This window comes from Mytilus galloprovincialis, chromosome 11 (genome assembly GCF_965363235.1).
Source record: "Mytilus galloprovincialis chromosome 11, xbMytGall1.hap1.1, whole genome shotgun sequence".
NCBI classification, from domain to species: domain Eukaryota; kingdom Metazoa; phylum Mollusca; class Bivalvia; order Mytilida; family Mytilidae; genus Mytilus; species Mytilus galloprovincialis.
In genome coordinates this window covers 17078166-17103289 of record NC_134848.1, presented here as the reverse complement: position 1 = coordinate 17103289, position 25124 = coordinate 17078166, and the positions used below count along the sequence as shown (strand labels likewise).

Genomic DNA, 25124 nt, shown 5'->3' with positions numbered 1-25124 from the left:
CTTGTAGCAATCATATTGTACACAAGAACACCATTATAAATTTCACATTTCTTCTTTATTATCTTTTGTCTATTTACAGCAACTACACAATTTTCTGGTTATTTCTATCAAATAACAAATTTTTTATCAAATGGCATTTTCTACAAGTTATTCTGTTACAGTGGTTTGTTTACTAAGGACTGAAAGCCATACTCTACTCACATAACAGTAGGTATATTTATATTCATTAATAACTTTCCACACGTGTGTAAATACGCCTATACAGTACATACATCCCTTCTTTTTTATGATCCCTGATAAAGGGGAAATTATACTAAATTAGGTTTTTGTAGATTTTTTTTTATGTAGCTTGTACCAGGCTAGATTTGGTATTAAAATCTAAAATTTCAAAAAAATCTACATAGCTCATCAGAGATATGTAAATACAGTGTCTGACTTGCCGAAGTCAACAGTTTCCCAGACAAGCATTGGCGGATCCAGGGGGGGGGGGGTCGGTTTCGGGGGTTGGAACCCCCCTTTTTTTTGGCCGATCAGTGCATTTGAATAGGAGCATATAGTTGGAACCCCCTTTACTTTGGGTTGGGAACCCCCCCCCCCCCCCTCTTTTTAAAATGGCTGGATCTGCCCCTGACAAGTAAGTATATGAGCTGTGACGGATAGAAATAGACCTCATGCAAATAATATCTATACATGTATATGTTAACTTATTTAGAGTTGACAATTGACAAACTCTCTATGTGAAGTCTTTAACTATTTGAAAATTTATTTGATTTAAGAACCCTACAGAATAAATTTTTATTTATCTTTCATTTCGTATTTACATGTTCCAAAATTCACTACAGGTTGATTTCTATATTATCCCGACTGCTTGTTACAGACAAGTAATTAATGAAAAAGTACAACCAATATAATAGTCATAATTTATCCAGACAAGCAGATTTTTGCATAGTAGTTGTATTTGGAAATTCCAACATCTGTCTTGTTGTGGCAAAAATATTTGTCTACTAAAATACATGCCGAAAAATGAAGGACAAAATGATGAATCAACCCTGCTTGGTATTGCAACTAAAGTAGCTCACTAACAAACTAGAGGCTCTAAAGAACATGTGTCTCTCACCTAGGTTCATGTGTATTATCTGAAATGAACAAACACACCAGCAATTTGTAAGAATAATCATTTAAATCTGAAGGAGGTGTCAACTGACTATTAAGACTAACTTGTAGATCTTTTTGTACTTTTAAAAAAAAAATCCATATATATCATAGTTTTTAAGATACTAAGGAAAAATGTAAATTGGTAATTAAGTGCAATAACTCCAATAAGATAGAGACTGACTAAGCTATGCTGACTTATTTTTAAATCTTGTCTTGCTGCTCTTTGTTGCCCTTTTTAAAAAAGATTCTTCCTATCTATTGTATTTTCAAAATAATACATAAAAAAAAAAAAGTTAGAAAATTAGAGAAAATCTGACATGGTTAAAAATGTTCAGAACAATTAGATACTAGCCTTTTACATCAAAACTGTCAGATTTTATCTATCCATAATAATTTATTGGATAATAGACTAAAAATTGGATTTTTACACCTATGTAATTTTAATTCATGTTTGCCATATTGGTTGGCAGGCAGGTCATTGGACACATTTCTTAATTTGGTAAACTTATTAACCCAGTGATGATAGTGACCAAGTTTGGTTAAAATAGGCCTTATAGTTTTTTGTAAAAAATAAACCAACAGCAATTTCATTGATGATAGATACAAAGTACTGAGAAAAGCTCACTTGGCCCTGTAGGCATGGTGAGCTAAACTATGGACAGTCATAAAACCGAATCTATATATTATACAATGAATTCATGTTTTATATACATTCAATGATAAAAATTTGCATTACTTATATATATATATTTATAATTATGCTTACATATCACAGCTCAAACAATTCATACATATGAATAATGAAATAAAAAATCTTCAAATCAAAATCTGCATTGTCTCCCTTGTCTATAGTCAAAATTAATATGGGAAAAAACCAAAAATGTCCATATGAGGAGGAACCATATCTAAAAGAAAGGGGATTGACTTTCACTGATCTCTCCCTAAGAATTCGACAATTGAAATATTTTTGACGGTTTTTTTTATGGGGAATTAAACTAGAGGCTCTCAAGAGCCTGTGTCGCTCACCTTGGTCTATGTGCATATTAAACAATGGACACAGATAAATTCATGATATAATTGTGTTTTGGTGATGGTGATGTGTTTGTAGATCTTACTTTACTGAACATTCTTGTTGCTACAATTATCTTTATCTATAATGAACTTGGCCCAGTAATTACAGTGGAAAATATTTTCTAAAAATTTACAAAAATTTATGAAAAATGCTAAAAATTAACTATAAACGGCAATAACTCCTTAAGGAGTCAATTGACTATTTTGGTCATGTTGACTTATTTGTAAATCAAACTTTGCTGAACATTATTGCTGTTTACAGTTTATCTCTATAATAATATTCAAGATACCAATTCAGGGGCAGTAACCAAACAACGGGTTGTCGGATTCATCTGAAAATTTGAGGGCAGAAAGATCTTGACCTGATAAACAATTTTACCCCATGTCAGATTTGCTCTAAGTGCTTTGGTTTTTGAGTTATAAGCCAAAAACTGCATTTTACCCCTATATTCTATTTTTAGCCATGGCGGCCATCTTGGTTGGTTGGCCGGGTCACGCCACACATTTTTTAAACTAGATACCCCAATGACAATTGTGGCCAAGTTTGGTTTAATTTGGCCCAGTAGTTTCAGAGGAGAAGATTTTTGTAAAAGATTACTAAGATTTACGAAAAAATGGTTAAAATTTGACTATAAAGGGCAATTACTCCTAAAGAGGTCAGCTGACCATTTCCTTTGCATTGAGGTATTTGTAAATCTTACTTTGCTGAACATTATTGCTGTTTACAGTTTATCTCTATCTATAATAATATTCAACATAATAACCAAAAACAGCAAAATTTCCTTAAAAATACCAATTCAGGGGCAGCAACCCAACAACAGGTTGTCCGATTCATCTGAAAATTTCAGGACAGATAGATCTTGACCTGATAAACACTTTTAACCCGTCAGATTTGCTCTAAATGCTTTGATTTTTGAGTTATAAGCCAAAAACTGCATTTTACCCCTATGTTCTATTTTTAGCCATGGCGGCCATCTTGGTTGGTTGGCCGGGTCACGCCACACATTTTTTAAACTAGATACCCCAAAGATGACTGTGGCCAAGTTTGGATTAATTTGGCACAGTAGTTTCAGAGGAGAAGATTTTTGTAAAAGATTTCTAAGATTTACGAAAAATGGTTAAAAATTGACTATAAAGGTCAATAACTTCTAAAGGGGTCAATTGACCATTTTGGTCATGTTGACTTATTTGTAAATCTAACTTTGCTGAACATTATTGCTGTTTACAGTTTATCTCTATCTATAATAATATTCAAGATAATAACCAAAAACAGCAAAAATTCCCTAAAATTACCAATTCAGGGGCAGCAACCCAACAATGGGTTGTCGGATTCATCTGAAAATTTGAGGGCAGAAAGATCTTGACCTGATAAACAATTTTACCCCATGTCAGATTTGCTCTAAATGCTTTGGTTTTTGAGTTATAAGCTAAAAACTGCATTTTACCCCTATGTTCTATTTTTAGCCATGGTGGCCATCTTGGTTGGTTGGCCGGGTCACGCCACACATTTTTTAAACTAGATACCCCAATGATGATTGTGGCCAAGTTTGGATTAATTTGGCCCAGTAGTTTCAGAGGAGAAGATTTTTGTAAAAGTTAACGACGACGGACGACGACGACGACGACGACGGACGACGGACGACGGACGACGGACGACGGACGCCAAGTGATGGGAAAAGCTCACTTGGCCCTTCCGGCCAGGTGAGCTAAAAATCTGAAATTATAAGTATACAGAAACAAAACAATATGCAATGTTTCAAACGAATTCATTAGCAGATCCATAAGGATCTTTTTTACATCACATTACTGCTAATAATTAAGAACATTTCAGACATTTAAAATGTTTAATCAAATCCCAAATAAGAGAGTACAGTTTTTGATTTGGAAATTTTTCAACAGCATGAAATACAATTATACACTGTTCCCCGATAGAATTTAATCAGCAAGTATTATCTTTAGATAAATAGTCTTTTTGGCCAATTTCTCATTTGATTCTGTTATTACATATTTTTAACATAAGTTATTCCCCCTTGGCCTATCATAGTATGGTAACTATGGTTACTACGATTCTATTGTATACCAAACCACAAATGATGCTGATCATGCAAATCATGATTATTTAACAGTGATATATTTTCTAATCATGCAAAACAGGATTTTTTAAAAGTGATATATATATATAGTAACATGTATACTTGTAGATGTTTTTGGTGGTAAATGACATTACAGGGAGATAACTCCGTAAAAATAAAATGAATGTTTTAAGCACATTCTTTTGTTAAGGAAATATTAAGCTTCTCAATGATCATTATTAGTGAATGAAATTTTTCCGATAAAGTGTGATTCAATTGTTTTTTTTAAATTTTCAAATTTTTGTCAAAGGGGTAAATATCTTGTCAACATTTTATGAAATTTAAATAAGCCAAATTTATCTTAGTCTAGGTTTATGGTACCAACGTATCAATATTTAATGAAAAATTACTATTGTAATATAAAAACATGAAGTTTTATAAAGGTTAAATATAAAAAAGATTTGAAAACAGATTACAGACAGATAAATTTTTCTTTCCTCTCGCTTTTCGTTTGCAATGAAAATTTATACCCTTATATAATGGTAACAACTAATACAAAATGAATTGCTAAAAGCAGGAACAATTGTGAAATTGCCAGATTACTATTTAACCAAAAAAAAATAAATAAAATAGGGGAAAAAATAGGAAAACAATGGATTTTTATCTTTTAAAGGGAATGGAAAGGGGGATATGTGCATGCATTAAGTAGAAATAAAAAGATCTTTTCAACAATGAACAAAAAAAAATAGAAAATAGCTAGCACCTTGTTTTTCCATCAATTAGCATGAAACACAGTGAATAACAAGCTACAAGCATGAAAACAAGTTAAATGAAAATTGCAAGCACTTTAAAAGAAAATAACCCTTTACCCTGTTATTCTAAAAGTTTCATTTTGTCATTTTTTTCAAGATAACGAATTCCTTGTCAAAACAGAACCCCCAAGTATAAATAAGAGGGACTAGATTAAAAATGTTATCTGGACCTAAACACATTTCAAACGTTGTTTTTTTTTCAACCTCCTAAACAGTAACCCTAGATTAAGTACAATTCATATTTTAAGTACATTTCATCAACTCACAAAAATAATTTGAGACTACAGGAATTTGGAGTAAATATAATGGTTAATTCTTCAATATTATAAATAGATGCAGAAATTTAGTTTGAGAGAACAGGATTTAGAAAATCAGAAGAAATTAATTATAATGTCAATTTATAAATTGGGGCAGACATTCAAATTTGATAGAACAGGATTTTGAAATATAAGAGTTTGAGATAACAGGGATAAGGAGTATAAGAGTTTGAGATAACAGAAATTTGAAATATGAGAGTTTGAATTAACAGAATTTTAGAATACAAGAGTTTGAGATAACAGAAATTTGAAATGTAATTAAGTGTTTGAGATAATAGAAATTCGAAATATAAGAGTTTGAGATAACAGAAATTTAAAAGATAAGAGTTTGTGATAACAGGAATAAGAAATAAAAAAGTTTGAGATAACAAGACTTATAAATACAGAATTAAGAATACATATAATTCAGTTTGCATCAAAATTAGTAAAAATGTTTCAGATTTGCCCGTAAAAATACTCATTCTATCCAAAATAAATTCGCCTGACAATACTTGCTGATAATTAACTAAATTAAACATATATCACAACTCAAAAATTTCATCATTCTGTCTTGCAATTCGGTCCAATGAGGTCTTGACTCGTCTCGTAGAACTTTTTGACTTAATCACAAGAACAGGCGAACTGGTCAAGTCCTTGTCACTGCCGCTATACCCATCGTTATCATAAAAAGACGGGAGTTGACCATTGCTATCAAAAGAACTCTTCCGTATATTAGAATTTATGCTGTTTGCAGATCGCTGAGATGATGATTTCCGTCGATATGTAAAATCATTGTCAATAACACTGTTGGGAAGGCTCCTGAAAAAGAAAATTAAATTTAGATTTCATTGCATGTTCATGATGATTATTTTCAAAAATGACCTTGTTGCCATTCAAGGTCAAACAATTCAAAGAATTTGGCTGAATCTTCATTCTGCTAGCCATAGGCTAAATGAACATTATTTTATGGTTTCATTGATGAGGCCTACAAGATTTTAACTGTAAGGGGTTAAGCTGAATCTTCGAATCACATTTCAAATGTGTCTACTAAAAATTCCAAAATCATTGCATGCATTAATGTGATTTTTGAAGATAGCACAAAAATGAGAGACTAAAAATTGCAATTTCAGAAAAATCTGCATACATATATCTGTACATCTAACAGAATGCAAGTTCTTATTATTGCGAAAATAACCCTTAGTCCCATTTTTCAAATAAAACCTCACAATTATTTCTGAATTTACACTTCTTTGACATATATACATTGTATTTACATGCACAAAACTGACAATGAAATTACTACATTGTCTTCAATGGTCTTAGACATGTTAGAATAGCCATTGTTTATAACATCAAAATTGTTTTATAATAAACTTTACAATTATTACCCAGAATGCCTAAGATTCTAAATTGGCAAATGTTAGGTTGAGCTACAGCTAAAACAACTTTGAATAAAAGCTTTTCAAGCCTTTTGTGTCTAGTATATCTACCGTTTTCTAGACATATTGACATGTTTTTATCTGTGTGTGATTTAACAACTTTATAATACTTTATTATGAGATTCTGGAGGGACTTTACATGATTAGAGAAGAGATTTAGAGTAATTTGGCAAAAATAAAGAAAACAAACCTAAAAAAAAAAAAAAAATGAGAAATGACAGACGTTTTTTATGTTGTTTTTTTTTTGTTTTTTTTTTTTTAAACAAACTGTTAAATCTACTTCACACCTCACCAAGCAGAATGCAGATAGAAAGAAACAGACATATAACTATCATCTAACATTACAACATTCATATATATAGCTTGGTGGACCCTGCTTTTTCCTCTTCAAACAAAGCTAATAATTGTATAACATTTCAATCCTTGTGTAGTTAGTTCATAGCCACGCGAAAAACGGTGAAGCAATCATCAACATAATAAAATACAAAAGTGAAAAACTGTTAAATATGAGTGAAATTAATTATTACATTTGTAAATGTGTAAAGCAGAATTCATTAATTCTTATTGTTATTTAGTATACACTGAAAATTAATAGAAGTGATTATATAGACATGATAGATATAAGAAGATGTGGAATGAGTGCCAATGAGACAACTCTCCATCCAAGTCATAATTTGAATGCCCTCAACAATTAACGTCAAGACAAAACATGGAGGAATGTAAAATCCAATATCTTTCTTTTATTTCTTGCTTGACTACTCTAATCAAATCCAATTCATCTAGGACAAAATTCACCAAGGCAGCTAAGAGACAAGCATTTACAAGGGTTTGGATGGGGTTAAATGATTAAAGAATAATGCCCTTTAAAAATGAAGAAATACTGCAATCTGATTGGTTAATTACCCCGGTGTAAATAACACCCCACCCTTGTTCACCCGGGGATAAATAAAATTTTTCCAAAAAAATTTTACAAATAAAATCTTGCCAAAAATTTTAAATATTAAAATTTTGCCAAAAAAATCAAAAAAACAAAAAAAAATTTTGCCAAATAAAAAAAAGTAAAAATATTTTCCCCCCAACAATTCAAAAGAACACAAAAAATTTTCGGAATTTTCCGTAAAATAAAGAAAAAAAGTAGTTTCCAATGCACAGCAAGTTCGCCATTGAAAAATTATTAAACTGGAAATTTTTCATTACCATTTTTCAATTATTACATCCTGGTTTAAAAATGAGTAATAGAATTGTTCATAAGAAATAAATTTGTTATCTTGGTGTAATCAGGGGTGTACGGAATTTTACACCGTTGTTGAAAATTCATACACCCATTTGGCTGCGCCTCAGGGTGTATGAATTTTCAACAACGGTGTAAAATTCTGTACACCCCTAATTACACCAAGATAACTAATAATATCTTTCTTTTATTTCTTGCTTGACTACCCTAATCAAATCCAATTCATCTAGGACAAAATTCACCAAGGCAGCTAAGAGAAGCATTTACAGACATATATGACATACTGGTAGTGTTTTTGTAAAGAACGGAGGAAAGGAATTTAAGGTGGTACCCAACACTTTCACTAAAATTGATTTGGCTCGTTTAATTTTCATAAAATTTTGACAATGTATTTACTTTAACCTTTAAACAAAAATATAAAAATTTTAAAAATTTTGAACCAACTGTTTTGTCAGAAAAATTACACTGCTTGTACAATGTATAACAGTTTGACAAACACCAATTTCGATCATTGAGAAGCTTAATATTCCCTTTACAACACAATGTAATTAAAACGTTCAGCTGACTTTACAGAGTTATCTCCCTGTAGTGAAGTACCACCTTAAAAGAGGGATTGTATATCCTAAACCATTCTTGATACCAAAATTAAAAATAATATAAAATCAATTACAAGATTATGATATTTATATACTACTAGTATTTATTGTTCAGGGGAGGTAATGAGGTGTTAAAGTTACTATTTTGTACAAACTCAAATTAATTAAGAATTAATCAAAATTATATAGTCAAGCCAAGCTGAGACTAATGCAAATGTTTACCTTTGATCATTATCTTCTGAAATATCAAAAATAACTTCACTGCATTTTCAATTTCACTGCCCTGATTATTATTTGAACATGGTTATTTTAAATTCAGAAATTAATGCAAGGATTTATTATTGAGAATCTTTGACCACTGGCAAAATGTCAATTCTAATTACTGTGGATTCATTTATGCCTCGTTCACTCGGACATTCAATTCGAATTGAATGCGCATCGAATTCACTTATCGCATTCACACACAGTTACTCTTCTCTTTTGAATTCGAATTAGCCAATTCACATTAGAAATACGTTTTTGTTAGTACGAATTAAAAGTTAACGTCGTTTGGACAGTAAAGCCAATTTGACGCTCATTGTAATTCGAATGAGAATTGATGTTAGGACGTAAAACGTTTCAAATGCGAATTAAACTTAGTTAATGCGAATCGAATTTGAATTACGTGTAAACTCAGCATTATTTTCGTGGGTATCAATTTTTGTGGGATTGCGGAAACTTTCATTTCTTGAATATTAAATAAATTTCGGTAGTTTTGTAAAGTCTGCATACACACCTATAGAAAATTTGTAGTTCGTTGAACATTTACCTGAATAATTCAGTTGTTATATTCCGCTGATCTACGATAACTACATTAACACAAGTAGAAGAGATCTATTACATGAGGGACTGAATTATTCAGGTTTGTTGAACATTGAAATTCATGTTTCCCCTGTACCCACGAAAATTGGTTTCAAATGAATAATAATAATTCTAAAGCAACAACGGTTGTAACGTTCATTTTGATTGGATAACGTCACTTATTTGCATGGCATCAATTGACAATTGATGCTATGGGACGTACGCGCAAGTGCAGACGGTATATGACAGATTTTTAATACATGTTTGAACTTTGTATTTCTGTCAGTTTCATTAGAATGGAGATAACAATATTGTATTTCAAGCTCCGATGGCATCAATTGTGGATTTGATGGTCGCAAATACCCGTTTACTGTTTTGGCTAACGCGTCGCCAGTAAACTTAATTTGCGACCATCAAATCCCCAATTGATGCCGTCGGAGCTTGAAATACAATACAGTTATCTCCTAAATCCACAGTAATCTGAAGTATTTTTTGAAGGAAAATAATGAAGGTATGATAAATGTAGGTTTTATTTTTGCAAAGATGATACTGTCCCTTTTTTGCATTAGCATTAAAGATCTCAATAATTTCTGAATTCAAAGATATATATGTACACAACATATGGTGAAAGCAGTCAAATGGGTAGATCAAATCAAGTTTAGCGATTGAAAGAGATTTGGTTACTTTCAAAGAATTTCTCTTTAATCTTTTAGTCTGACACAAAAACTGAGAAATGTGTTAATTTTGAGGTGAACTGAAAGAAAAGCTGAGCTTTTTCATTTTTTTTTTTTCAGACTAATTCTAAATTATTCATAGATTCATGCAAACTTGTATGGACAGTTTCATCCCATTTAAAGTTAAAAGTTTTTACCATTCTAAATTTAATTTGGTATAATTCCCCCCTTTGTCCTATTGAACATTGTTTTATCAAATAAACCAGTTCTCTTTCCATCCAATGAACAAGTATAATGATAGGTACTGGTAAATGTGGTATGCGGAAAATTTCCCACTTGACTTTATTCTTTTTTATCAATTGTTCTGAATTCTGATATTTTTGTCCAATTTTATGTAGTATTAATTTGCACATTATTCTCTATTCTATAAACTCATCAAGACTCTAACACATGTACATGGATAAACAAAAATTTAAGGATTTCAAAACAAAACTTCTTAGCATTAGTACTGAAATATTATCATGGCTTGAAAAATTTGCAGAGAGCATAATAAATAGCTCTTACAATTTTCAAATAATAACAAGTCAGCTGTTTATACAAAAGCAAGCAAACTTTACATACATAAAAAGAACATGCATCTAATATCGTGCAAAGGAAAATAGGATAACCTCCCCTTATAGGACAGACAAGCCAAGAAGGAATTGTCTTCTCCTTAGTAATTTATCTCCCTTTGGTAATAAATAAAATCCTTGAATAACTTGTTGTTTCTCCTGCATTTTTGTTACTGTACAAATGTACAATGTACTATTTTTTTTTTAAATTCAAACAGAGTAAACTTTGCATTAAATAAACAAACAGTGTATAAATATACAATTCAATATATTATTCTGATTTTAACAACAATTTTGAAACCATGAAAAATTGAATTTTCTAAAATTTGTGAAATGAAACTATTGAATCTCCAGTAAATTTCCTTTCCCTTTTTTTTGGTTTGTGAAAAGATATAAACAGACTTTTGATTCCAGACATAATTTAAAATCATTTGTTGTAAGTTAATAAATTAAAGCTAATACAAATATCATTGCTAGCAAACCTCAATTTATGATGAATATCATGAATATCATAAACATACTTTTTTGTCAGCTATTGAAATTATGGAAGATATTACAGTTCTGAAAACAATTCCTTCTCTATTTTTGCACAACATGCATCTATTTATACATAGTTCAAATATCCCATGGAAATATAATCTTAGAAGATTGAAATTAAATCTAAGTTATCTCCCTTGTCCTATCAAGTTCACATTACATTATTTGGTCATATGTTTCTTTTTTTAAATTTGTCATGTTGCAGCTTTTATAGGTTGCTTTGCAGTATGGATTTTGATCATTGTTGAAAGCCGGCCCGTTGTGTGACCCAGTTGTTAGCTAATTTATGTCACTTGGTCTTAAGTGAGGGGTTGTCTCATATATAATATTTTTGTATACAAAACATTGAAATAAAGGCAATATCTTGGTATATATATGTATTTACAATTTCCATGTGATATTTGAACTAGGTGTGTAAAACAAATATGATTATTTACCTTTTAAATAAAACTAAACCATACCCAAAATTAACATTCACTGTCAGGGAGAGTTAAACTATAAGGGGAGGAGATTTGATGAGCGTCAGAATCGGGAATATTTTTGTTAGATGCAGAACTGAAAAATATGACATATGAGTAAATTAGACATTTCGTTGGGAACATATACACTTCTGCTCACACTGATTTTGTCATTTCCATGTGCTTATTGTGGGCAGCCCACTTTTGCCTCCTGAAAATTAAAACTTATTTTCCAAAAAAAAAAATCTATTTGCCAATTCTGTAATTGACACCATAATTAACTTTCAAGAAGTATGTGGAGGTTAATTAAGACAAGTTCAATGTGAGCTTAAATGTAGATGAAAAATAGCAAAGCATGCAAAATTTTAAACATACATAGATCTCAACAGGTTAACTTTATTTCATTATCTGCTACACATACTGTTATATATTTACTTACTGTGGATGAATTTTTATTTTTTGCCAAATTTTGGATATAAGTAAACCACAAATTTAAATGATCATGAGCAACATACACGTTTTCTAAAAAGCTTTTAAACAGACTTTGGTCAAGCCATGAAAATAAATGAATCCATATACAGTCAAACCTGTTTTAAGAGACCATGCACTTAAGGGAGAGCAAACAAGTGGTCTCTTAAGACAGGTGGTCTTTTAATACAGGTTCAATTTATATGAAATGTACTACAGAGGGATCTACAATTGGTGGTCTTTTAACACAGGTTTTTGCTTAATGCAAGGTGGTCTCTTTAGCAGGTTTGACTGTAAATTATTACTGTATTTATAAGATTAATGCATGTTCATCCTCCATAAATAACATTTTTTGAAAAAAAAATTTCCCCTCAATTAGAACATGAAAGTTTTGAATCAATAAATAAAATTTGCCTCTCTTGTCTAGAGATACAAATTACTCTGTAGGGGTGCATATCAGTACCAAAGACTTAAATTATATAAATAACCCAGAAAGGTCTTTAAAACACAAAGTAGAACAGAGGATTAAGTAAGCTAAACTTAAGTTCTGAATTTAGGCCAAATAAAAATATATGTGTGGTTCCAGTAACCCTACCGTCCCTACTTTTTCGGCTTAAAAATAGCCTACCCTAAAGATTTTATTGTCATTTTACTTTAAGCACTGCTAAAGACAGAATGTTGCTTCCATAGACTCAATGTAAAAAAAAAACATAAAATAAAAAAAAATCCCTACCTACCTACCCTAACTTTTTTTGAGATGTAACTGGAACCACACATACTTTTTTATTTTGCCTTAGTATGAATGGTATGACGATAATATGTTTTCACTCGTATAAACATGAACCTTGATAATACTATTTATTCTAAATATTGCGAATAGTGTAGAAAAAAAAGTAAAATCACAAAAATACTGAACTCAGAGGAAAATCCAATCGGAAAGTCAATAGTCACATGGCAAAATCAAATGACAAAACACATCAAAAACAAATGGACAAGAAGTGTCATATTCCTGACTTGGTACAGGCACTTTCAAATGTAGAAAACGGTGGATTAAACCTGGTTTTATAGCGCTAAACCTCACACTTTGTTGACAGTCTCATCAAATTCAGTAAGTTCAATTATCCCTCTGTTTTGAGATATTGGCCACTGGTCAAGAGAATCAATATATGATAGTACATTTATTTTTACATGTAAATCTCACCTAATTTTCGCTTGTAGAAATAAAATTGCAATAAAATAATTTGAACATGCATATAATTTCAGATTTACATTTGTTAAAAAATTACATAGATTTGTTCTTACTAAAAAAATAAAAATGCATGCAAATGCACTTAAATAATCATACATGCACTAGTACTAAATTAATTTACTGCTTGGTGAAGTGTGAAATATAGGATGTTCAAATAATCGGGTGATTTCGACTTATAATGTTAGTATTTTTTACTTTCTTGTAGATGCATACAGAGTTTCATTTAATCTGCCAAGTAATTTTCATTTTCTTCATATGTGGTTTGGAATTTGGTATTGTACACATAAGACATGTCAAGAATAAAGTATGGGTCATGTATTTCCTTGTGTTAATATAGACATGATACCATGAAATTGTTTGTTCAAAATGCCTGACCCTCCAGTAATCATACTTTTTTGTGATTCAATTCTTAATTACCTTGCATTTTTTTCCATCTGGTTAACGTTAGATTTTAATTGTGCAATAGACGTGTCATATTTTGATAAAAAGTCCATTCCCGATTCGCCATTTGCTGCAGCTTTTTGAGATGAAGATGACGATGATGATGAATCTTTTGGCACGTTTTTTTCACTTTCATTACTTTTAGCACTTGTGTTTGATTTTTGACTAGCGGATCTTGTCCGTGACACTGGGTCTATCACGACTGTTTCGTAACCGTCAGGTATAGAGGATACATCCTCGTTTTGCACCGGAATTAATAAATGCTCCCGTAAAAATAAACTATCATTTGTCCAAAGTTGGTTTTCTCTTTTTATTTGTTCCACCTGAAAAAAGAACAAATTATAAATGTTATTGTATAAAAAAACCTTTCATTCGTCCATAGTTGGTTTTTCTCTTTTTTATTTGTTCCATCTAAAACTGCAAACATTTTAAAAAAGAAACATGATTGAAAATGAAACAATAATGTATGCGTTCGGTTGTCTTGCTCACAGTACCTAACCTCAAGATTTTAGGTTACTTAAATGTCTTATAGATCTGAGAAGCACATACACATTTAGACCCACTCACAATTGTCAAGGTGCTGTAACCAAATATAAAGTCATTCTGTTTAAGAGTTTTTGAGAAAAGTGTGACCAAAATATTTTTTTGGAAAACATTGGTATACTGATGAACACACTATAGATTCTATTTTAAGATTGAGGTTATCACAAATGTCAGTTGTAAAACGGCCCCTTCATCCTTTCTGCAATTCATGTGTATACATATTTGTATGCAGCCTTTTAATTTAAAGCTGACTATGCGGTATGGGCTTTGCTCATTGTTGAAGGCCGTACAGTGACCTAAAGTTGTTAATTTCTGTGTCATTTTGGTCTCTTGTGGAGAGTTGTCTCATTGGCAATCATACCACATCTTCTTTTTTATATCATGTATATGTTTTTATTTCACAATGAGATTGCTAACAGTAACAAAACAGATCTACAACTATTACTCATATAGATTTCATTGTATAACAAAGGGACAATGTTTACTGTGACTTAAACTGAAAGAACATGAAAATCTTTAATACATGTACATGATGTAGTATATGAGATATAAACCATTGTAAAACAGGATGTTACAAGTAATCCTGCCACAAAGTAACTGTTTTCTATACAAGTCAGGATCCAAGATTATGTACACACTTCTTAAAATACAACTGAGCTCAGGTCTAGTTTCAATGATAGCTATATAAATAAAAAGATGTAGTTTATAAATGTTATAGTATGATTGCCGATGAGACAACTCATCCACCAAAGTTCAAATAAATGTGATGTTAGCAACTATATGCAACCATGCATCAACCATGAGAAATAAAAACCCAAAATGTATTGTCAGCTTTACACGCATAAGGCCCTAACTTGAAAAATATGAAACAATTCAGCTATCAAAATTAAAAAAAAAATTATGAAAAAAAAACCTTATCTGAAACCTGTGCCTCTCTGCACATATGAATATTGACAACTGGGTTTTGCTTCTTTTTTCCACATGTTTGGAAAAATTAACCCATGAATCTGCTCGTTTCATTTTCATTTAAGGCTGTCTCACAGTATCTGAGGGTCTGGATGGGGTTTACAGAATAGAGAATAATGGACACATAAAAAAGAGGAAAAATAAAGAGCATAACATAAACATGAAAACAGGCAAAAAAAATTAAAGAATATAAGAAAATAATGGGGTACTAATATATAAAAGGAAATAGAGAATAATGACCCAAAAAAATAATGAAACAAGAAATGAAAGACCCCCTTAGCTTTCAAACAGGACATATATATAACACATACACATTAGTATTATGAAATCATCTTCAAACTTGATAAGGAAATAAGATAATTATCATATCAAAAAACTTTAAATTTAAGTTAGAAATGAAAACTAATTCAAATTACAAATATATTTTCCTGTTTATAATTGTACGCATCATGTGCATGTATTAGCAACTTGAAAAAGCAGCTTTTAAAATTTATATTTCCTCTCTAGCATTGTAATACTTGAGTAATTCAATATATCAATATATGAAATCCCCAAGTCCTTCAGAAGTTTCAGTTTCTGTTAGCCAATACATGAATATATACTGTAAATTCAGAAATTATTGTGAGCTTTTATTATCACATAATTATTGCGATTTTCTAATAATGGACAAAAATATGAGATTAATTATTGCGATTTCAGGAAAACATGTATCAGATATATCAGATTGCACAGTGGCGGATCCAGCCATTTTAAAAAGGGGGGGTTCCCAACCCAGAGTAAAGGGGGGGGGGGGGGGGGGTGGTGGTGGTTCCAACTATATGCTCCCATTCAAATGCATTGATCTGCCAAAAAAAAGGGGGGGTTCCAACCCCTGGAACCCCCCCCCCCCCCTTGGATCCGCCACTGTTGCACATTCTTAAATAAGATCATTGGTTTCATATAAAAAAAGAAGATGTGGTATGATTGCCAATGAGACAACACTTCTAGTCTTCGTAAGATACCAAATAGAAATTAACACTTATGTGTCACTGTATGGTCTTCAATAATGAGCAATGCTTACATAGATTCACTCTATATATGCAGATATGAGAGTCTGGGTGAGGTTTATAAACTAGAGGCTCTCAAGAGCCTGTGTCGCTCACCTGTTAATGTGTTTACTGATGTCGGCCATCTTTGTTAGTAGGCGGGGTCATTAGACACTCTTTTTAAAAATAGATACCCTAGTATTATGATTGTGGCCAAGTTTGTTTAATTTGGCCAAGTAGTTTTAGAAAAGATTTTTATACAAGTTACAAAAATGAGGAAAAGTTATTTAATATTGACTCTAAAGGGCAATTACTCCTTAGGGGGTCCTCTCACAATTTTGATCATGCTGACTTATTTGTAGATCTTACTTTGCTGAACATTATTGCTGTTTACAGTTTATCTCTATCTATAATAGTATTCAAGATAATAACCAAAAACTGCAAAATTTTCTTAAAATAACCAATTTAAGGGCAGCAACCCAACAACAGGTTGTCCGATTCAACTGAAAATTTGTGAGGGGATATATCTTATTCTGATGGACATTAAAATCTTGAAAAATTGCCCTAAATGTCTTGGTTTCAAAGATATAAAGCAAAAACTGCATTTTACCACTATGTTCTAATTTTAGCCATGTCGGCCATTTTGTTTGGTAGGCTGGGTCATCGGACACATTTTTTAAACTATAAACCACAATGATAAATGTGTGATTAAATTTGGCAAAGTAGTTTTAGAGAAGAAAATTTTTAGAAAAGTTACAAAAAATGATGAAAAGTTGTTAAAAATTGACTATAAAGGGCAATAACTCCTTAAGGGGTCGACTGGCAATTTTGGTCATGTTGACTTATTTGTAGGTCTTACTCTGCTGAACATTATTGCTGTTTACAGTTTATCTCTATCTATAATAGTATTCAAGATAATAACCAAAAACTGCAAAATTTCCTTAAAATAACCATTTCAAGGGCAGCAACCCAACAACAGGTTGTCCGATTCGTCTGAAAATTTCAGGGCAGATAGATCTTCACCTGATTAACAATTTTACACCTTGTCAGATTTGCTCTAAATGCTTTGGTTTTTGAGTTATAAGCCAAAAACTGCATTTTACCCCTATGTTCTATTTTTAGCCATGGCGGCCATCTTGGTTGGTTTGACGGGTCACGCCACACATTTTTTAAACTAGATATGCCAAGGATGATTGTGGCCAAGTTTGGTAGAATTTGGCCCAGTAGTTTCAGAGGAGAAGATTTTTGTAAAAGTTTACGGACGACGGACGACGGACGACAGACGACGGACGACGGACGCCAAGTGTTGAGAAAAGCTCACTTGACCTTTCAGGTCAGGTGAGCTAAAAAGATAATCATGATGAACACAAAGTGGAGAATAAAGGACAGACATGACAGATAACACAAAGTGGAGAATAAAGGACAGATAACACAAAGTGGAGAATAAAGGACAGATAACACAAAGTGGAGAATAAATGACAGATAACACAAAGTGGAGAATAAAGGACAGATAACACAAAGTGGAGAATAAAGGACAGATAACACAAAGTAGAGAATAAAGGACAGATAACACAAAGTGGAGAATAAAGGACAGATAACACAAAGTGGAGAATAAAGGACAGATAACACAAAGTAGAGAATAAAGGACAGATAACACAAAGTGGAGAACAAAGGACAGATAACAAACTATAGAGAATTTTTTTGCAAATAAAAAGAGACCAATTGCACAAAGAACACAGAATGATTAGGTGCTGAAATAAAGAATGTAGAATAATGGGCAAAAAAATTAAAAAAAAATGCTGAAAAATGCAGCTTAAAAATGGCTTAAATTGAAAACTACAAAAATGAAAGACTCTTAAACCATCCTTTACGACATACATGTATTGAAACAAATATTTGATCATCTAAAGTGTGCACTTTACACACAATGACACTTTCTCCATGTGACATCATGATATGGCTTCTATATAAACTTACGGTAAACATTTTATCTGCATACAAATATAAACATAACCTTCAACTTCATCATATGATAATATGACTAAATATTACATAGATTATAGGACAGCAGCACTTGATGCTAGATACACAAGTATTTCACAACAAAAACGAGTCACTAACCTATGTACAATAAACTCTTGATAGATACTGGAATGAAATTTTATACGACAAGACACAAGAGCATGTTTGTACATGTAATACAAAAGAATCAATTGCGAACAACATTTTTGTCAACTTAAATTTTTATTAATCTTCAAAAGAAGTGATGAGATATTTAATACTATAAGAATCTTTTGACAAGAAAATCCCTACAAACAACTGTTAAAGCAGATATAGCAAAGGCATATCACTCAATTTGCAATTCATCATTTGAAAGTCACAGCGAGGCACTATTCAACATTAAATATATAGACGTAGTTACCTTCAACTTGATCATATGATAATATGACTAAATATTACGTGGATTATAGGACAGTAGCACCTGACTGTTAGATGCACAAGTATTTCACAACAAAAACAAGCCACTAACCGATGTACAATAAACTCTTGATAGGTACGGAATGAAATTTCATACGACAAGTCACAAGACACAAGTGCATGGCAAAGGCAGATTTAGGGGGAGGGGAAGTGTAACTGGGCTCTCCCTTTTAGATTGGAAAAAATTTGGTTGATTATGTAGGGAATCACTGAAGCACAACATAAGAGGGCCCCCTCTTAGGCAGTAAGTGTGCCCCTTATGAAAATGTCTTTATCTGCATGGAACTGAATCCAGTGGCCAATCCACACCTCATTTACACTCAAAATCAAAACAAATTATCATAGCCCTTCATAAAATCTATGTTTCTGGTAATAACAATACTATATTTAGCTACATATGAACCATACAACATGTGTTACCGGTACATAAAAAAAGTATAATTAAAAAAATAGTTACATGCCACTTCCTAAACAACATGTTACATGTACTTCCTATACAAAGTAGTTATATGTACTAATGGAAAAATAGTATTAGTACAAATTAACACCCATATCTACCATGTCTACATGAGGATCTAGATGGGATACATGTATAGTCATGGTAAACAGAATTAAAAATAATGGCCAAATATTATTATTCATAGAGAAAAAAAGACATTTTTTTTTGTAATAGAGAAAAATAGGGTGCAAATGTACAAAGAATAACTGTGAATAAAGAAGAATTAAATGTAGGTCATTTGTAGGTACAATGTATTATGTACAATCAAGTACTAATTTAAAAGAAATGAACGATGTATGGAATAAAGAAATCATGTAATCATCGAAAATTGATTACCAATGGTTAAATCATTTTCGTGAGAATTTTATAGATTATGATTTATCATGTTTATTGTTTTGCCCTAAAAAAATCTAATGAATACCAATACAAGAACCTCCTATCCTATATCTACGTTATTTTTTTCTGATTCTGATGTCCAGTTTTTATTTTCTTCCTATTTATTAATAGAAATAGAAAGAATATGGTTTTTCTAATTTTTGTGCTATTTTCACATTTCCTGACCGGTGTGAGAAAAATATTTCTCCTCACTAAAGAAAATCTGTTCCGGCAAATGATTGGTTGAAATTTAATTGTGATGTTGAATTTTCTTGTTTTATTCTGCATTTTCTTATTGTGACGTCACAAAAAAGGCGACCATGCCTGTATGATAACATCACATCAAAAGTACACAACTTTCCAAAAATCTTTGAAAATGAAGGATACAAATCATAAGAGAAACATATTCCACCACTGTATCTCGTGTAATACCATATTTCTCCTCTCTCAACAGTTAAATTTTAATTATTTAAAAAGCTCGGCAAGCCTCGCACTTTAAATATTAAAATTTAATATTTTACTGTCTCGAGTGAAGAAATATCGTAATACACTTGTTGCAGTTGTGGAATCTATATATATCAATCACAACACCAAATCCTTACATGACCTTTCAATTTTATTGCTGTTCTTAATTATAATGTTACTGTTAGGTATGTTTTATTTATTTTTGCATAATGATACCAAGGACGTATAGCTCTGGTATACGTCCTTGATGATACCAATGGTTACATTGTAAATTATATTACATTTTAATGAGGATTCCATAGATTAAAATTTATCGTCATGATTGTGAAATTTAAAGAAAATGCCCTTAAAATAAAATGAATACCAAAATAAGGACCTCCTATTTTAAGACACTATAAGATGATAGCTATATACTTAATAGAAAAGACAGGGCACTTACATTAAAAGGTCTAAGTTCATGAAGTTCCATCCTTGCTGTTTCTTTGGGCATATAAACTAACAACAATGTCAAATGTAGATCTATTGGAAACTATATAAACGTGTGTCAATTTTACAACTTTACCATGTGCATATTTAACAATATCATAGGTAATTGACACGATTAAATTATGACATTTGAATTTTATTAAATTCTTTATTTATTCAAAAATATATAAAAAGAATAAAAATTACAAATTTCTTTACACTGATTAACAAACTTATTTATCACACCAAACAGGTAAATGGTGTTAATTAATAAAGACAGGTGTCAGTTGATTAATCATTTTAATCACTTGTCCAATTGTTAATTGGCAATAATTACCTGTATGTCCTGACATAACACTATTTTTGATTGAAGGGAAAAAATGTCAAGGAAACATTTCTAAGAGAATTATTTATACCCAACAGGACATAAAACTCAAAACTTTTCAGATTAACATAAATTTAATAATATAAAGTTTTTTCTATGATGGAAGTAATAATAGAAGTCAATATTACTAAATAATTCCATGGTTTGACAAAGAAATTAAACTTCCCTATATAAATCTTGCATTGTAAATTCATGTATATGACCTTTGACCTATAGTGGTTTAGTCTTACAAATTGTGACTTGGTTGGAGAGTTGTCTCATTGGCAATCATGCAAGCTATGCGTTATTGTAGTTTTAACATGGGTAGGCATTATATTTGTGATATAATGCCTGAGCTATAGTGAGGGCTAAAATAACACGATTATAATGCATACCCATGTTAAAACTACAATAAAGTATAGCGTGCATCAATTATTTCTTAAGTAAGTCATGAAAAGTATCTAGATGGTTTTTGCATATTTAGTTATTTGGGGTTGATGTCTCATTGAGATGTTTACCCTGCAACCCCTTTTAACTCTTTTTATTTGTTTAAATGTAGATATAAGAAGATAAACAAGCAACTGACTGGCAATGTGATTTTTCAGAGGGAGGAGTTTGAACAGCCAACATGAACGGTTGTTGTATCTAGGTCAAATATATGTCAATTTCCAAATGCAACACATTCCAGTCATAATAAATGAACTAGTAATGTTCAACATGTGCATCATTTATTTAAGAGTTTACAAGTGTTTTAAATTAATGAAATATATTAAATGCATGACAATTTGATAAAATTCATTATTCTGCAGTAGTCAATATACATGTGCAAACAAATTTTATTGGATTTAGAGCATGGGTTCATTCACAAAGGGAAAGAAGCACATCATATTAAAATCATACATTAAATCACTTTAAAACGTCAATGATATGCAATTGGCAGTTGTTATGCCTAAATGCGAGTTCAAGGGAATTTGGGTATTGGCATATCTTTTCTATATACAAGATTGCCATGATCAAAATTATTATTAATATTAGTTAACATGGTTAAAGCTTGAATTTTTTTGGGGTAAGATCTTGTGTTGTTGCATTGATGTTATATTGTAGTTTTGATTCATATACATGGAACTGTTTCTATCCCTTTTTTACACTACTGTTACATTTAGATATTGGAAGATGTGGTATGATCGATGTGCCAATGAGACAACTGAGTGTTTCTATTTAAAAAAATGTGACTGTTAACAGCTGGATATTTAGAGATTACCCTTTGAAAAAACCATTAGCATGATTAGCAAATGTATTAAGTCGTGTGTCTCCAATTGCAAGAGTGAAGACAAAATGGATTTTTACATTGGATGACCGTGAAGGCATTCCAGTGTATTGCTGCGGGCCTTGATTTCCATTACGTTACTTTTGTGTTGGGATTGTAACCGATCTATAAACATGATAAATATGCAGATATTATGGAGTGCAAAATAACATTCCTTATACTTATAAATTCATTTTTACAATCAGTCAGAATATTGATGAAACCCGGGTCTGTATACTTATTTTATGTAGTTTGGGAATTGATCATTGATATTGAAATTACTAAAAAATGTTGCTTTGGTCTTATTTATATTTTTGTAGTTTTATGAATGAATTTTAACCAGATTTTATATGATAATTAAAATTGACAATGTCAAGCAATATTTTCTTACTTGTACATGGTAATGGCCAAATACAAAAAGATGTGTGTTTACTACATGTATTACCCTACCCTCCCTATTTTTTTAAGTTAAAAATTACCCTACCCTAAAGGTTTTTTTTTCATTTTTCAATAAGCACTTTAAACATGGTTAAAATCAGAATGTACATGTACCTCCCATACACTCAATGCAAAAAAAAAATTGAGAAAATAAAAAAAATCCCTGTCTAATTGTGTACGTGTACCTTCATTTACCATGTTTACCCTATTTTTATTCAAAGATGTAAGAGGAAACACACAGATTATATTTTTTGGTCAAACAAAGACACAAAAAATTGTTTGTCTGGTCAGTTAAATGTACTAGTTGGCCATGCCATTACCACATCCCTGAATAAACTATGAAGGGAAAAACAACAACAACCACTGAATTACAGTCTCCTGACACAGTAATTGGTGTATTTTAACATGTTTGCAGACGCCCACGTTTATGCCAAAGGTTTAAAAGAATCTGATACAAATTTTAAAACAAAAGTTAGTGTGAAGCCTGTTGCTACAAAAGTTTATCTTTGAACAAACAAATTTAATCAAAATATAATGCTGAAAATTGTCTGCATGCAGTCTGCACGGTTAGCCTCTAGCCCAGACTAGTAAAATTACATTCGGACTAGTGAGTTTTTGCAAAATTTTGTTTGGACCAGATAGAGGGGGTCGCCTGTATCCCTGCACTATCAACGTTCATCAAGCGTCTAAGTGATCATCATTGTGCAGGATAAACTAGAAATAATTTTTGTTTCGTAGGTACTTTAGCACTTGTAATTCCCTAATGATAGCACTGCTGATTGTCAATTACGAGAATTTAGTTTGCCGAATAAATCGTGCAATATAGTATTATAATTTTCCAACCACTCGCTCCACATTGGAATGGAAGTGACAATGCCCCTAAACGCACGAATGATGTTCACTAAAACCAGAGTTTTTGACGGAAATGCATCGAACTCGAAAGTTGTCTATTCTTTGAAGTGTATAGTTTTAGACTTCAATGCCTGGAAATCAAAGGAAACTAGAATGGGTACAACCTGCAGATACATGTATGTTTAGTTTCACATACATGTACTTTTAACTTTGACAGTTCCATGTTGACACTCAATATTCTTACCGTAGTTCCATATTTGAGCGAAATGCCTTGGAGAGTATCTCCTTTTACAATTGAATGTTTTATATAGGTTGAGTTTTTCTGTGTTAATCGTGAATTTGTTCCATATTTTGTTTGATTTCGCACTAATTTCCCCAGAAACTGTTTTTCCTCACCACCACCTTCCGCCATTTTGGCCACACGTAATCACGTGGGATGGATAAAAATAAATCGAACATAAAAAGGGCAAGATAAAATGCTAAACGTCTCACGCAATGGAATCTATTTGTGACGTCACATAATCACGAAATGAGGTACATAAAGGTAGGGGATAAACCATATGTAAAGCAAAATTCTATCCGGGTGAATATCATCTGTTGGGGGAAAATGTTACTGTAGTTTTTGTTATTTTTTTTTTCCAGAGGAAAATAATTTACTGTGATATATTTTCCATTGCCGTGAAATTCTATCTGTGAAGTTAAAATATTGAATAGTTAATATTCTGAAACATACACTGAAAATGATTTACCGTCTTATAAATCTTTTTTTCAAAGGCAATTAACCCTTTATCCTCGGTTAATATGGAAATTTCACATTTTTCACACAAATTAAGCGGATTAATAGAAGGTGCACATATTCGCCGGTGACAAAATTTCGCCGTTTTATGATTCTGAGGTGTAAATTTAAAAAGTCAAAGAATGGCTTAAATATGCCGGTTAATTAAATTTTTATACCAAATATGCCGATTATTTTTTAAACTTACACAAAATTTCGGAACTGACCGCAAAGGACTAAAATTTATACGGACAACGATTGTCGGCCAATTTCCTGAATGAAAAACACTGATTTCAAAGAAGTATTTTTTTTATTAGTTCTTTGACTGATAGCCCTAAATTTAAGTTCTTTGCACCTTTGAAATGTCTGCTATTCATTTAGAATAAAATTGATTTGATAAATATTGTTTAAAGCTGCAGTTATTTGGTTTTAAATAGATGTGTAAAAACGGCGAATATGTGTCCACCTTTGACAAAACATCAGGAAATTTCAAATAGCCTTTAATCTAACTTTTCAGATGAACTTTTAAAAAGAAACACGTTTTCAAGCTTAGAATATTTTGCTTTTGATGTTATCTTCATATATATAAAGAAATATCAGAATACTTCAAAAACGTAAAGACC

At 31.4% G+C, this 25124-nt stretch overlaps 1 protein-coding gene across 6 annotated transcripts; it reads right to left on the bottom strand.

Annotated features, from left to right (window-relative positions):
• Positions 1-33: 33 nt before the first annotated feature.
• LOC143051767 (uncharacterized) lies at positions 34-24168 on the bottom strand. 6 transcript variants are annotated; one of them, XM_076224679.1, is made up of 5 exons: positions 23971-24168; positions 13927-14273; positions 11772-11889; positions 8895-8910; positions 6118-6225 (listed from the first exon to the last, which is right to left on the bottom strand). In XM_076224679.1, the coding sequence occupies exons 1-3, from the start codon at positions 24136-24138 to the stop codon at positions 11802-11804; spliced, it is 603 nt and encodes a 200-aa protein (XP_076080794.1). In that variant the 5' UTR covers positions 24139-24168; the 3' UTR covers positions 6118-6225; positions 8895-8910; positions 11772-11801. The 6 variants fall into 6 exon arrangements, with proteins under 6 accessions (XP_076080791.1, XP_076080792.1, XP_076080796.1 ...); XM_076224678.1 differs by lacking the exon at positions 8895-8910 and having other exon boundaries at positions 6090-6225; XM_076224680.1 differs by lacking the exon at positions 11772-11889 and having other exon boundaries at positions 6106-6225.
• Between the last annotated feature and the right edge of the window lie 956 nt (positions 24169-25124).

Excerpts from the sequence above, each read along its gene's own strand:
- LOC143051767 (XM_076224676.1), bottom strand. The coding sequence starts at position 24,138 with ATGGCGGAAGGTGGTGGTGAGGAAAAACAGTTTCTGGGGAAATTAGTG. Across the intron at positions 14,274-23,970 it reads CGCTCAAATATGGAACTACG|GTGGAACAAATAAAAAGAGA; the intron begins GTAAGAATATTG and ends TTCTTTTTTCAG. Across the intron at positions 6,226-13,926 it reads CAGATGGAAAAAAATGCAAG|GAGCCTTCCCAACAGTGTTA; the intron begins GTAATTAAGAAT and ends TTTCTTTTTCAG.